Here is a 15,120-nt window from a genome sequence, read left to right as displayed (position 1 = left end):
GATTTCAATAGGAGATTGCATTACAGGTATTGTTTGTTCATGGACTGAATTGAAAATTACATAGAAATGAACTTCTAATACTCTTTGATCACCTAGCGATCAGGAGGTCATGGGTTGAACCGTTCAATCCCCACTCGAGGAGGGTTCTCTAGATCTTCCACAAAGACACCAAGTACTGGATATAGGCCCAGGAAACGGACTCGAGAGCATTTCTATAAGCCTGAGACTTTCAATGCAATCAAGCAAAAATAAATAGGTTTAAACTAATACTCTTTGAACATAGCTAAGTCAGCTAACGTGGAGAATTAAGGGCAAAACCCCGAGAATTAATCAGTTTTTTCACTAGAACATTTGGGCTGATCCCATATAATCTTTACTATAGCAATGAGCATTTTTTGTCATTGTCTTTTGGATGTGCCTTCATGTCTAACCATGGAATTTAAGGTATCATGCTAAAGTGAAAAATTCTGAGCTTGGACGGGGGATTGATTCTGCAACCTCAAAAGTGGTAGTCAGACACTCTAACCGTGTGGCTAAAGAGCTAGCCCAACAGAAAGGCTGTTGGAAGTGACCTTATTTTGTTACAGCCTTCCCCCTCTTAATGCTTTAAGGCCCAGACACGCCCTCTACAGCATGTCTTGCATCTACATGGCCCGCCCAAAAACCATTAAACAATCGTTTGTCTCGTCGTCATGAATTTGAAAATACCCTGAGCTCGGACAGGAGATTAAATCCCGACCTCCAGAGTGTTAGTCAGACACTCTTACCGTGTCGCTAAAGAGTTAGCCCAACAGCAAGGCCATTGGAAGTGACCTTTTTTTACTACAATACAATAATTTTGTAAGGTGGTCTTATCTCAAGATTGATGCAAATCAAGACTTGATAAATAAATGCAAGTTGAATTGAATACTGGAATAATCTAATCAAAGACAAATCTACCCACCAAAACCCTTACCTATTGTGTAACAGCATGTATTGGTCACATTTTCATGTATGTTGAATCTTCTAACAGAAAACATAACTGATAGTGATAATACCATTTCTAAGTAACTTAGTATTTCACTGTGTGGTTTATGAAAACAACTTTCTCACATTAAATTGTACATTTGAATACTACACTTGTGATGACTTACAACCAACTATTATAAACTTACCGATTGGCCAAGAAACCACCTGCACAACTTCGCCAACGCTGTGTGCACGGAACACGGGTTTAGTACATGTCGAGTGTGTGTGCAGTAACTGACTTAGTGGTTTAATTACCAACCACACTATTGTTCACCATATTTCAACCTAATTACACTAAATCTTATTAAAATTTCACTAACGACGCACATTCTATCCGCACCAGCATCGTGTAAACATCATATTTCCGGAGCACAAATGAAACAAAAACATAAAACTAGCATGTTTACGAGAAGTTTGTGAGTCACTGAACCGTCAGGTTGCTGTCTGTTTTACATTGACCTCCTTCCTTTTTTGTTGACAAATGACGTCATGATGTAAACATTATGAGGGTTATTTCCCCTGAACAAATATGGCCGGTGTTTGACAAAACTTCCAACAAATTGTTATATTTTATTGAAAAAAAGTGTTGTCATTGGATAAATATCATTCGAGACAAACTTTCATAAAGTAAATTACTATATAATTTCTGTGCTTCATATAGTTATCAGTTTAATTTATGTTTTTTACTGACATCTTATCTTATAGAATTGTTTGTTTTTCTCCATATCCATGGGCGGTCCATGGGTATTAAATACATAAATAGCCACGAGTGTGACAATTGTCAGAATTTCTCCAAAAGGTGGTAACAAATAAAATTGATTTGTTTAGCTCTTCGTCCCTTGGGACCATAACCCCGCCCCTGACGCTACCCTCTGACCCCCTGGTCTCCTGGATGGCTGGTTTAGGTTGACAGTAGGCTCTGGGAGTCCACCAATATGCCTTATATTTACTAGTCTACTCCCAGCTATGGACCCTCCGCTTTTGAGCTTACAACATAAAAGCTCTAAGCATTCAAGAAGAACTAAGATTGATACATGTTTAGGCACTTTTTTCTTTTATTATCTGGACAAGAAAAAACTATGTAAACAACATCAGTATTCATTATTGATTAATAATACATGAATGAAACACATACTATCCAAATACACCTATTGCAGAAAGACTGTAGAATGCCAAAGTCACCTGTATTCAAGAAACAGTCCATTGCAAATTGTTTGTTCCTTGCTTTCCAGTCATGGCTGAGGCATCTAGTCATCACAAGGTTCGCTTTGAGGCCGTGGCGGTTGAGTCCCACGAGTCTGACATTGTTTTAATGTATGCTGACAGTCGCGTTGATGTGCACCTGGGATTCCTTCAGATCAATAGGCATTATGAGCTGAACTTTGCCATCAAAGATGACCTTGGAGAAGATTTGAACTTTGACCCTTTGCAGAACCTTCATGCTCGAATAATGTCCTATGAACCAAGTGAAGATGGTATGATAATGATACAAACAAACTTAAGTAAATATTAGTCTATCTATTAAAAGGGTTGTTTTTAGCTCGGAGTTTTTGGAAAAAACCCGAGGTATTGTCATAGCCAGCTTGTTGTCCGATTTTTAGTCCGACATCTGCCATCCGCGTCGTGCTAAAACCTAAAAATTTTGTTAAGGTATTGAACATTGGCTCTAAAATCAAATTGCTTTCACCTACAACTTTGAAACTTCATATGTAGATGCATCTTGATGAGTTCTACACGCCACACCCATTTTTTAGGTCACTAGGTCAAAGGGTAAGGTCACTGTGACCTTTAAAAAAAATTAATTCTGACAAGCTTTCATTTATTCAAAACTGCACCTGTAGCAGAGCGTGGCACCCGTTATGCAGTACTCTTGTTTATACCAGCAATGTCTTTGCCCTTTTCAACCAGGGAAAGAATGGCAATAACATTGATTTAAGAGAATTTTGCTTGCCGTTACCCAGGTCTTTTTTAAAAATAAGAATTTCTAAACACATTTGAAACATTAATCATTTTAATAAATAATGTAATAACTGATCAATTTATTAATAAAAACCAAGCACTGTGCTAGTAAGTTCTATTTTAAGTTTTCACATATTCTCAGTTTTCGAAGTGATTGTGTTTCATTATAGTTTGTGGCTGTTATATGACCCCAATCCCTATTGAAAAAAGTAATAATAATTCCCGAAATAAAGATTCTAAACAATATATATATATATTTTTTTAATAAATCCAAAGATCTTTCCATAAACTATGTGTATGGATAGACTTATGATAAATCTCAATATTTAGTTCAACTGTTCATTATTTAGTTTGGTTAGTCCAGGTTTGCTCAAGGCCACTTTTCTTCTTTATTTATATAATTAATTAAGTAGAAATGGAATATGTATGCAACCAATCCATATACCCACATGTCGCAGATATGTTTATCGAGCAACAGCAATATGTTGAAAAATCATCAAGAACAAAATATTTTAATGTTAATAATTATAAACAAATATTTTTCGCTGTATGGTTCCATATATTGGGATTTTCAGTCTTCAAAATCCTCCTCTTCAGTGAAAAAATTTCTATGATGACAGTGTTTTTCAGGAGAAGGCCATAATCTGGTGGTAGAATTTCATGCTCACAGAGAGAAACTTATACAGGAGCGTATCTCTGTCCGTGGTCAGGCTCACCCAGACAAACACCTGGACATTGTTCTACATGCTCGGGTGTTAGGTAAGCAACAAAAAAGTTTCGTGTCATTTGACAAATTCTTTTTTAAATGTGAGGTACAGGACAAAGAAGTTTAATATTTTATGATGGATTCTTTTATTAGTGTAAATAATGGAAAAGTAAATTGGTGTAGGACAATTTGTGCCTGAACAGTAAAAACTTGTCAGTAAGTTTGTTTTACTCTATACGATGATGTGAACATTGCAACTGTAATTTTATTTTCATCTTGCCAGATGCTTAAACATACTTGGCTTTTCTTTTTAATTGTATAATTTTGTCGTCCAAGGATTAAGTTTTTTTGGGTCAAATTTGAGGCAGAATTGGTCCCATTACCAATCACAAAATATAAGTATTTTTCCCATATTTGCAACTGAAAAAAAAAATGTATTTATAAATTTGAATCTTCAGTTCATCTTGTTGAACCTTAACAAATATAATGTTAAAACCAATAAATTCTTAATTTAATTGTAATTTTTAGCCCCCCAAAAACAGTATCTTAATAAATGTATTTTCTAAATTAACAACACGATTTTTCTCAATCCATAGGGCTTCAGCTCCATTCCCAAAAAGGTTGAAAAAAACACACTAATTTAAAGTAAAAGTGATTATTACTATTATTCAACAGTTTGTATTATGTTCCACTGGAATGAAAACCCATATTTGGTCAAGATATTGTTTGACTGTCAAAGCATGGTATAATTATTTTTGTTTCAGGGAAAGGTAAGGGTACGCCGGCACTGAAAAACGGTATCAAGTGTCAGCAAGTTGATGAGGACAATGACTCTGATGTCACTGATTGGCAGGGATTTGATTGAAAAACTTTCAGTAGGGCATCGACAATTTTTTTCAAAACATTAATAGGAGGTGTGCAAGGCATCAAATGGTATAGAGCCATTGCAAATTCAGTGCAGCTCTAGCGGTCGATGCTAAACAAGTGTCCACTCTGCGGAACCAAGATCTGAGGCAAACAAATGACAGCTGTAATACAAAAAACAGCTGCAAAATATCTTAAGATGATTTCATTATCACAAATTTTGAAGCGCTGTTTCAAATGTGTTGTCTTTAATAAAAAAAACTAGTGACTTTATTAAGTATATTGCAGACATATATATTCTCAGATAATGTGAAGTATTATTTTTATTTCCACTCATTTTTTAAAACAATTTTAATAAACTACTCATGATAATTTCACTTAGCAAGGACGAATCATTGTTTGATTATGCAATTGTTATCTTGTTATGCAATTCACATAAAAGAAGACTTAGGTAAATGTGATTACCTTGTTTTGTGGGTGGTTGTACTTTCAACTAGGAGCAGTATTAATACAAAATTTTGTCTTGTTCTGAGAAAACTGGGCTTAATTCATGTGTGTAAAGCGCAGTCTGCACAGGCTAATCAGGGATGACACTTTCAGCTTTAATGGTATTTTTAGTTTCAAGGAAGTCCCTCCTTACCAAAAATCAAGTTTAGGTGGAAAGTGTCGTCCCTGATTAGCCTGTGCGGACTGCACAGGCTAATCTGGGATGACACTTTACGCACATGAATTAAGCCCAGTTTTCTCAGAACAAGACACAATTAATCAGTTTATGCTGTGAAATGTTTTTGTGATTCTATTGCACTATTAATCTTGTTGTATTATGCAGATGAACTTATCTGCTTATGTCTCGTACAACAATTCAATGTGTAAGCTATTTTATGCTTTGAGGGAGCAGTTTCAATGATTAACCCTTTTGCTTGCTGGGAAATTTGTCGTGTGCTATAATGTCGTCTGCTGAATTTCTAAAATTAGCATTTTCTTCCAATTTTTTCAAAGAATGCTATCAGAATATCAAACAGTTTGGATCCTGATGAGACGCTACGTTCTGTGGCGTCTCATCTGGATCCAAACTGTTTGCCAAGACCTTCAAATTTCGGTTCCAGCACTGAAAGAGTTAAGCTGTGGGTTGATATAATCTGAAACAGACATTTTACCTTTCCGATTTCTTTACAATTTGGTTATTATATTAATGTTGCTGCAAACTGTCAAGTAGAATCAGTCTTTTGTTGTAGTTTTTTAGCTAGGCTCTTCAAAGTCAGGTAAGCTTTACTTCTTGCATGAGTGTGGATGTCGGAGCTGGGTGAAAGTTTTTCAGTAAGCTATTTTCTAAGGAATGGCTATAGAGATTTTATTCAAACTTGATACATGGATTAGTCATAATTTCTGGATATCAAACTGAGTTATTGTAGAATTGTAATAAAACTTCATACATGAATACCTCATATACAGACATTACATTTAATTGCATATGAGGTGAATGGGGTTAAGTAAAAACATAGAAATAAAATTCTGCTTGATAACTCGACAATAAATTTAGCTATTGTAATGAATTTAAAATTTAAACAGATAAATCTAACCTTAAAAGCATTGCTTATGTTATGCAAGGTCAAGGTCAATATTTCTTAATATACACAGTTAATTATGTTATCTGAGTAAGAAACAAATATAGCTATTGCAATGCATCCACATACACATTTACATTCCATCTAAACTTAATTTGCAATTGCAGATGGGGTAAAGGTCCTTATTACCAAACATAGAAAAATGGTTTCTGCTCAATAACTAAATAACACATTGAGGCATTGTTATTTAACTACATACATACATGGCTTATACCCATGTTCTTCATAGTCAAGATCACTGTTAGTAGATATTTAAAAAAGCTCCAGGAACTTTGACAAGAACAAGGAAAGTTGAGCGATGTGTTCCCAACAGCTCTTGTTTTATTGCTGCCTGCTAGACTAACGCAAGAAATATTTTGCATAACAATATATTGGAAATATCATAGTGACGATAATTTGAATCTAAACAAGAATAGCTGGCAAACAGTAAACTTAATCATAAAAATCATGTTTTAGTGGAATGTTTGTCAAAAGCAAAGCAAATAAGCTTTTGACTTTAATACCATCTATAAAATGGTGTTCTTTATGTATTGCTCAATGTTTTATATGAATTTGTTAAGTACAGTGCCTTTAAGCTATATAACAAAATTCAATTTTGTCAATTATTTGTCATGGATTGTGAAATTTGGTATGCAAACATTGTGTAAAAAAAGGTTTGAATTTGGGAACAAAATAGTGAATACACTGTATACCAGTCAAGAAATGTTTGTTGACAGGGTAATGAGCATATAAAAGAATAGTTGATGTAAATGTAACTTAACTTTATTGTATAATGTTCACCCAGTGTGTTTCTTGAAAGATTTTGTGCCCATTTATGGGTAAAGGTTCAGTAGTACTTTGTATTTTATAAAATGTTTACCATGACTTTTAATTGTTTTGAGCTTTCATTAAACAAATTTAACTTTTTCATAAATCAACATTTCCCCATAATGTAATCATGCATATCCCATATTCATTTCAATTACAATTTACATCTAGAAGCCACTTTTGATGGTCACATTTCTTGCTGAGTGAAGTATCTTGTAAACTTTGTAATTACCGGTACATGTACATCGTACATGTTTGGTGAAACAATCATATATAAAATTCATAAACGAGAAAAAAGACATAGTCCACTGTGTATAGACAACAAAGAATGTGTGCATTGTAATAACAGAAGAAAAAGGCATAGAGAAACAATAATAGGCGCATATAATTATTTTTTATAACACAATAATATAAAACAATAAATGGTGCATATAATAATATTTTATTACTTGCTGGTCCAAATTTAATATAGTTTGAGTAATTTGAGTAACAGTACGCTTAAAATAGTAATTTGAAAAAAGTACTACAAAATACAGAAGTCATCAAATATAATTTGTGAGACAATAGCATTATAGAAATCCTATTCACTGTCAAAGGACTCTAAATTATTTTTTTCAAGTGATATTTTTCTCAAGTTATCATATTCATACTTAGTGTATTTCTTTGCTCCTGTTATGCATTGAATGCATTTATTCAGTTTACACTTGTATAAGTATAGCTTAATAAACAAAATAACATTATTTTTGGCTTAAGCAGACTTAATTGAAAACCAAGTAGAAAGAGGTTAATGTTAATGAAAGGGAAAGATTGTCCTGGTAACATTTCACAATTGCTTTAGATATCTAACATTCCCAGAATAAATGTTCTCTGTTTGTTTGCAAAACGAACATAATGGATAATCAGTATTTTTCATTGTACTCAGAAAACTATTTGTTGCCAGTATCGTGTGAATTAATCTCTGTTGGAACTACTGAACCTTTACATCATTGGTTATTAAAAAAGGTAGCTTAAATAAGCAGTTCCATTATTTTTCCTCCAGATATGTTTTTTATTTCTCCTTGTTAATCTGTTATAATCTGGCAAAGAATATGTTTAGCCATATCATTTATGTTTTTATATTGATCAAATTAAATCCATTGTTATTTGCTGTAATAAACGTATTTCTGAGTGTTTAAATAAATATTTCCTCCAGAGAGGAAATGTATTAGATGTTGTCTGTTATATGATTGTTCATTAAATATTTACTGTGATTATGATGTTATTTGGTTGTGGCAAGTCCGAAGCTGATTTTATTAGTCCCCTACCGGTTTCATCGGAGGGGACTTATGGTTTGTGCTCCGTCTGTCTGTCCGTCCGTTCGTCACACTTTTCTGGATCCTGTGATAACTTTAAAAGTTTTTAATATTTTTTCATGAAACTTGGAACATGGATAGATGGCAATATGGACATTATGCACGTCATTTCATTTTGTTACTACGTCTAAAATTCTGGTTGCAATGGCAACAAATAGACTAGAAATACTGCTGAAATGGTGGTTTTCTGGATCCTGCGATAACTTTAAAAGTTCTTAATATTTTTTCATGAAACTTAGAACATGGATAGATGACAATATGGACATTATGCACGTCATTTCATTTTGTTCCTACGTCAAAAAATCTGGTTGCTATGGCAACAAATAAAAAAAACTATTCTGACAAAGGTGGAATTTCTGACAATGGTGGAGCCGGTAGGGGACTTTTATTGCTTGGCAATAGTCTTGTTTTGCATAATTTATTTTTTACCTTACAATATGATACTTTTTTATTATGTGTAGAATAAACTTATATAGAGGATAACTTAATATGTAGTTTATTGCTTTACAAGCTACAACTCTAAATGGGGAAAATTAATGTTTTTGGCTTTATTTGGTGTGTGTTGATAGTAAAAAACATGTGTATACAACCAGTTTATTTCCTTTAGAAAGATACAGACAATGTTGGTCCGCACAGATCTGGCATGTTTCATATTGTAACATGTGTCAATACATTACAAAGACAACTAGTGGCAAATTTTGATATTTTCTCTCTGAGAGTATGTTATGACACAGTATAAATAAAAATAATGTAGGTACTATTTTTAATTGTAACAGTTTATTAACAGTTTATATGGCTATTCTTTAGCTTCAGTCATTAACTATTTAAAAAAACAAAAAAAACAATAACAGAATTTTTTTTAATGGACATCTAACCAACAACAAAAAACGCAGTTTTTCTTGTGTATTTTCCTTCATTGTGATAGGTGGTGATGTCTCTGAAGAAAATCAACATACCTACAAGGCATCTCTGTTCATACCATGCATCTGATGTGAATATTCCGTTCCTACTGAGCGCTTTTGGACATGAACTTAATTACATTTCTTAAAACAAAATGTTATTTTGTTTGTGTTTTTATCCCCCGCCAGAGGCGGAGGGATATAGAATTGATGATGTCTGTCCATTACAAAACTTTTCAGGGCTGTATCACAAGAACTACATAAAATATCAACATGAAACTTTATGAGTGTATAGATATCAATCAGGGGAAGTGTCATGCACAAGAACCATAACCATACACATTTTTAAATAAGAGATATTGCCCTTTGTTTTTGTGTATGATGTAACTTTTCAGGGCACTATCTCAGATACCATACAAGACTTCAACATGAATTCTTGGATGTATTGATATAAATGAGGAGAAGGGTCATGCTGAAGAACAATAACCCTTCACTTTTTATGCCCTCCTTCAAAAGAGGGGGTATATTGTTTTCAATGTCCGTCTGTCGGTCGGTCCATTGGTAGGTCCGTCCAACAAATGGTTTCCGAATGATAACTCAAGAACGCTTAGGCCTGGGATCAGGAAAGTTTATAGGTACATTGGTCATGACTGGCAGATGACTCCTATTGACTTTCAAGACTCTATGTCAAAGTTCAAGGTCACAGTGACTCGAAGCAGTAAAATGGTTTCCGGATGATAACTCTAGAACGCTTAAGCCTGGGATCAGAATAGTTCATAGGGACATTGGTCATGACCGGCAGATTACCCCATTGATTTTCAGGTCACTAGGTCAAAGTTCAAGGTCACAATGACTCGAAGCAGTAAAATGGTTTCGTGATGATAACTCAAGAACACTTAAGCCTGGGATCAGGAAAGTTCATAGGGAAATAAGCCATGACTTACAGATGACCCCTATTGATTTTCAGGTAACTAGGTCAAAGTTAAAGGTCACAGTGACTCGAAGAAGTAAAATGGTTTCGTGACGATAACTCAAGAACGCTTAAGTCTGGGATCAGGAAAGTTCATTGGGACATTGGCCATGACTGACAGATAACCTCAATTGACTTTCAGGTTACTAGGTCAAAGTTCAAGGTCACAGTGACTCGAAGCAGTAATATTGTTTCCGGATGATAACTCAAGAACGCTTAAGCCTGGGATCAGGAAAGTTCAAAGGGACATTGGTCATTTCAAACAGATGACTCCTATCGACTTTCAGGTCACTAGGTCAAAGTTCAAGGTCACAGTGACTCGAAACAGTAAAATGATTTCTTGATTATAACTCAAGAACGCTTAAGTCTGGGATCAGGAAAGTTCATAGAGACATTGGTCAGGACTGACAAATGACCCCTGTTGATTTTCAGTACTCTAGGTCAAATGTCAAGGTGACAGTGATTTGAAAGAGTAAAATGGTTTCCGGATTATAACTCACAAATGCTTAGGGTTAGGATCAGGAAAGTAAATTGGGACATTGGTCACGACTGACAGATGAACCCAATTGATTTTCAGGACTCTAGGTCAAAGTTCAAGGTCACAGTCCCCTGAAGCAGTAAAATGGTTTCCGGATGATAACTCAAGAACGCTTAGGGATATCAATTCAACAAATTAGCTTGTTTTCAAATGCTGTCAATATTCAATAGAACTGACGCTTTTTTATACGCCCGTTGAAAACAGAACAAATTATAGTAACTGTTTCACCCTTTGCGTGGGCACGCGGTTGGCCACTGCAGTTTCCGCTCTCTTCAAATAGTTTTTATCCGATCTTCACCGAACTTGTTCAGAAGTTGTATCTAGACAATATCTAGGTCAAGTGTAAATATGGGTCATGCCAGGTCAAAAAATAGGTCAGGGGGTCACTTAGTGCATTTCACGGATTTAGCATGGTGTCCGCTTTCTTTTTTAAGTAGTTTTCACCCGATCTTCACCAAACTTGGTCAGAAGTTGTGTCTAGATGATATCTAGGTGAAGTTCAAATATGGTTCATGCAGGGTCAAAAACTAGGTCACAGGGTCACTGTGCATTTCAAGGATTAAGCATGGCGTCCGCTCTCTAAATGAAGTTTTCTATCTGATCTTTACCAAACTTTGTCAGAAGTTGTATCTAGACAATATCTAGGCAAGTTCAAATTTGGGTCATGCCAGGAAAAACTAGGTCATGGGGTCACTTAGTGCATTTCAAGTGTTCATGGTGTCCGCTCTCTTTTTATGTCCCAATCAACTATAGTGGGGGACATATTGTTTTTGCCCTGTCTGTTGGTCTGTTTGCTCTAACTTTAACATTTTGCCATAACTTTTGCAATATTGAAGATAGCAACTTCATATTTGGCATGCATGTGTATCTCATGGAGCTACACATTTTGAGTGGTGAAAGGTCAAGGTCATCCTTCAAGGTCAAAGGTCAAATATATAGCTTCAAAGGGGCACAGAAGGGGACAAACACATTTCTTGTTTAAGTAGTTTAACCCAATCTTCACTAAACTTGGTCAGAAGTTGTGTCTAGATGATATCTAGGTCAAGTTCGAATATGGGTCATGCTGGGTCAAAAACTAGGTCATGGGGTCACTTAGTGCATTACAAGGAATTATCATGGTGTCTGCTCTCTTATTGAAGTAGATTTCATCCAATCTTCACCAAATTTGGTCTGAAGGTGTGTCTAGTTGATATGTAGGTAAAGTTCAAATATGGGTCATGTTATCAAGTTGATCAAAACCTTCAAACTGGTGTATCTTGTGACAGTTTGGCACTCTTGTTTGAAAATACTATCAATTTTCTTCTACCATGTGTTGATTTCTTTTTAATGCTTTTGATTATTTACTTTGTTTTAGATATTAGTGCTAAATACTTTTTTTTTCTCTATCACATGTTAATGTAGGTAATGGCTTACATTTTTATACATGTATAATTATTTAGTTTTCAATGTTAATGTACATGATTGCTATTGTATGGTGTTGCATAATTTATTTAATAACTAGTTAATATTTTGTGTTCCTTTCTTTTTAGCTTACCTGTCACGAAGTGACATGGTGAGCTTATGTGATCGTGTGATGTCCGGCGTGCGTCCGGCAACAATTTGGTTGTGTAGACAGTAGAGGTCACAGTTTTCATCCATCTTTATGAAATTTGGTCAGAATGTTTATCTTGATAAAATCTGGGTTGGGATTGTATTTGGGTCATCTGGGGTCAAAAACTAGGTCACTAGGTCAAATAATAGAAAAACCTTGTGTAGACAGTAGAGGTCACAGTTTTCATCCAATCTTAATTAAATTTGGTCAGAATGTTTATCTTGATGAAATCTGGGTTGGGATTGTATTTGGGTCATCTGGGGTCAAAAACTAGGTCACTCGGTCAAATAATAGAAAAACCTTGTGTAGACAATAGAAGTCACAGTTTTCATCCAATCTTTATGAAATTTGGTCAGAATGTTTATCTTGATGAAATCTTAGTTGGGATTATATTTGGGTCATCTGAGGTCAAAAACTAGGTCACTAGGTCAAATAATAGAAAAACCTTGTGAAGACAATAGAGGTCACAGTTTTCATCCAATCTTTATGAAATTTGGTCAGAATGTTTATCTTGATGAAATCTGGATTGGGATTGTATTTGGGTCATCTGAGGTCAGAAACTAGGTCACCAGGTCAAAGCATAGAAAAACCTTGTGTAGACAATAGAGGTAACAGTTTTCATCAGATTTTGATCAAATATGGTCAGAATGTTTGTCTTGTTAACAATCTGGGTTTGGATTGAATTTGGGTCATCTAGGGGCAAAAACAAGGTCACTAGGTCAAAGCGTTAAAAAAACTTGTGTAGACAGTAAAGGTTTCAGTTTTCATCCAATCTTAATAAAATTTGGCAAGAATGTTAATCTTGATAAAATCTGCATTGTGATTGTATTTGGGTCATCTGGGGTCAAAAACTAGGTCACTAGGTCAAATCATAGAAAAAACTTTTGTAGATAATAGAGATCTCAGTTTCCATCAGACCTTTATGAAATTTTGTCAGAATGTGTACCTTAGAAAAACCTTGTGTAGACAATAGAGGTCATAGTTTTCATCTGATCTTAATGAAATATAGTCAGAATGTTTATCTTGATAATATCTGATGTTGGATCGTATATGGGTCATCTGGGGTAAGAAAATTTGGTCACCGGGCCAATTCTAGTAAAACCTTGTGTAGATGAAAGAGGTCAAAGTTTTCATCACGTCTTAATGAAATTTTATTTGGCCCATTAGTACTTCATGACATAGCTTGCCATAGTCTGATAGAATTTAAGTTGATGTAGCAAGGTAAGTCAGGTGAGCGATTCAGGGCCATAATGGTCCTCTTGTTTATTTTATTGTTAAACAAGAGCGCCGCATGACGGAGCAATATACGCCCGATTCGTGTGCCATTGGAGATGATACACTGATGATTGATGTATTTGTTTTTGTTTTGAATTAGAGTCCGGACAAAGTAAAATGCACTAATTGACCCTTTGACCTAGTTTTTGACCCAGCATGACCCATATTCGGACTTGACCTAGATATCAACTAGATGCAACTACTGACCAAGTTTGGTGAAGATCGGATGAATACAATTTGAATTAGAGTCCGGACAAAGTGGCGCCGTTGAAAATGCACTAATTGACCCTATGACCTAGTTTTTGACCCGGCATGACCCATATTCGAACTTGGCCTATATATCAACTAGATGCAACTGCTGACCAAGTTTGGTGAAGATCGGATGAATACAATTTGAAATAGAGTCCGGACAAAGTGGCCCCTTTGAAAATGCACTTATTGACCCTATGACCTAGTTTTTGACCCGGCATGACCCATATTCGAACTTGGCCTAGATATCAACTAGATGCAACTGCTGACCAAGTTTGGTGAAGATCGGATGAATACAATTTGAATTAGAGTCCGGACAAAGTGATGCCTTCCGCCCGCCGCCCGCCGCCCGCCCGCCCGCCAAGGGGTTTCACATAATACGTCCCGTATTTTATACGGGCGTATAAAAAACGTCCATTTTTTTATGAACATACATCATTATTTTTTACAGCTCAAATTTTCTGCATTTGCATATCGAAAATAATGAATATTGTAAAAGGAGTGAATAATAAGTATATTGAAAAACCTTTCAGGGCTTGTTGTTCATTCACTTACCACAAAGATAATATACATCAGGGTGCATTATGTGACTTTATGGGGTTCTCACATGGATGTTAATGGATGTTAACACACTCATCAGTGGTTCTTTATTTCAAATAAATTTTTAAAACAATTTTTCATTACAATTTTAACTAGTGCATAAAAGACAGTTTTATGTTGCTTATGGGAATGTGAAAAACATCAGAATCACTTTATTTAATTAGGCTGTGTTCTTATCCAAAAATTTGTGATATGCAATACTCTTATACACAGTTATGCTGTATGTAAAGCGCAATTTTTGGCACCGATTTCAGACATACTGGTATTCAATGATGTATTCTTAAATCTTAAGATATCGGCATAAACTGCAAGAAAAACTATCTTTTATGCACACAAATTCTTATGCCCCCGGATCAAAAAATCAAGGTAAATTTTTTTGGCCTGTCTGTCATTGTATGTCAGTGTGTGTCCCAAAACTTTAACCTTCTTCATAACTTTTGCAATATTGAACGTAGCAACTTGATATTTGTCATGCATGTGTATCTCATGGAGCTGCACATTTTGAGTGGTGAAAGGTCAAGGTCATCCTTCAAGGTCAAAGGTCAAAAATAATAATATCAAAGCGGCACATTAGGGGGCATTGTGTTTCTGATAAACAAATCTCTTGTTGCAAATATATTTCAATAACTTGAGATATTTGCAAAAGTAAAGTTCTTAACTGTGTGTTTTTATTCTTT

General features: G+C 35.0%; 1 protein-coding gene across 1 annotated transcript; it reads left to right on the top strand.

Annotated features, from left to right (window-relative positions):
* Nucleotides 1-1,489: 1,489 nt before the first annotated feature.
* Nucleotides 1,490-14,372, top strand: LOC127840951 (UPF0687 protein C20orf27 homolog). The gene is made up of 4 exons (XM_052369414.1): nt 1,490-1,635; nt 2,241-2,483; nt 3,598-3,726; nt 4,438-14,372. Exons 2-4 carry the CDS (start codon nt 2,243-2,245, stop codon nt 4,536-4,538), a joined length of 471 nt encoding a protein of 156 aa, XP_052225374.1. The 5' UTR covers nt 1,490-1,635; nt 2,241-2,242; the 3' UTR covers nt 4,539-14,372.
* Nucleotides 14,373-15,120: the final 748 nt, after the last annotated feature.

The sequence above is a fragment of the Dreissena polymorpha genome, chromosome 8, assembly GCF_020536995.1.
Source record: "Dreissena polymorpha isolate Duluth1 chromosome 8, UMN_Dpol_1.0, whole genome shotgun sequence".
In the NCBI taxonomy this organism is placed as follows: domain Eukaryota; kingdom Metazoa; phylum Mollusca; class Bivalvia; order Myida; family Dreissenidae; genus Dreissena; species Dreissena polymorpha.
Note: the sequence above shows the minus strand (reverse complement) of the source record. Positions and strands in the feature narration are given on the sequence as shown.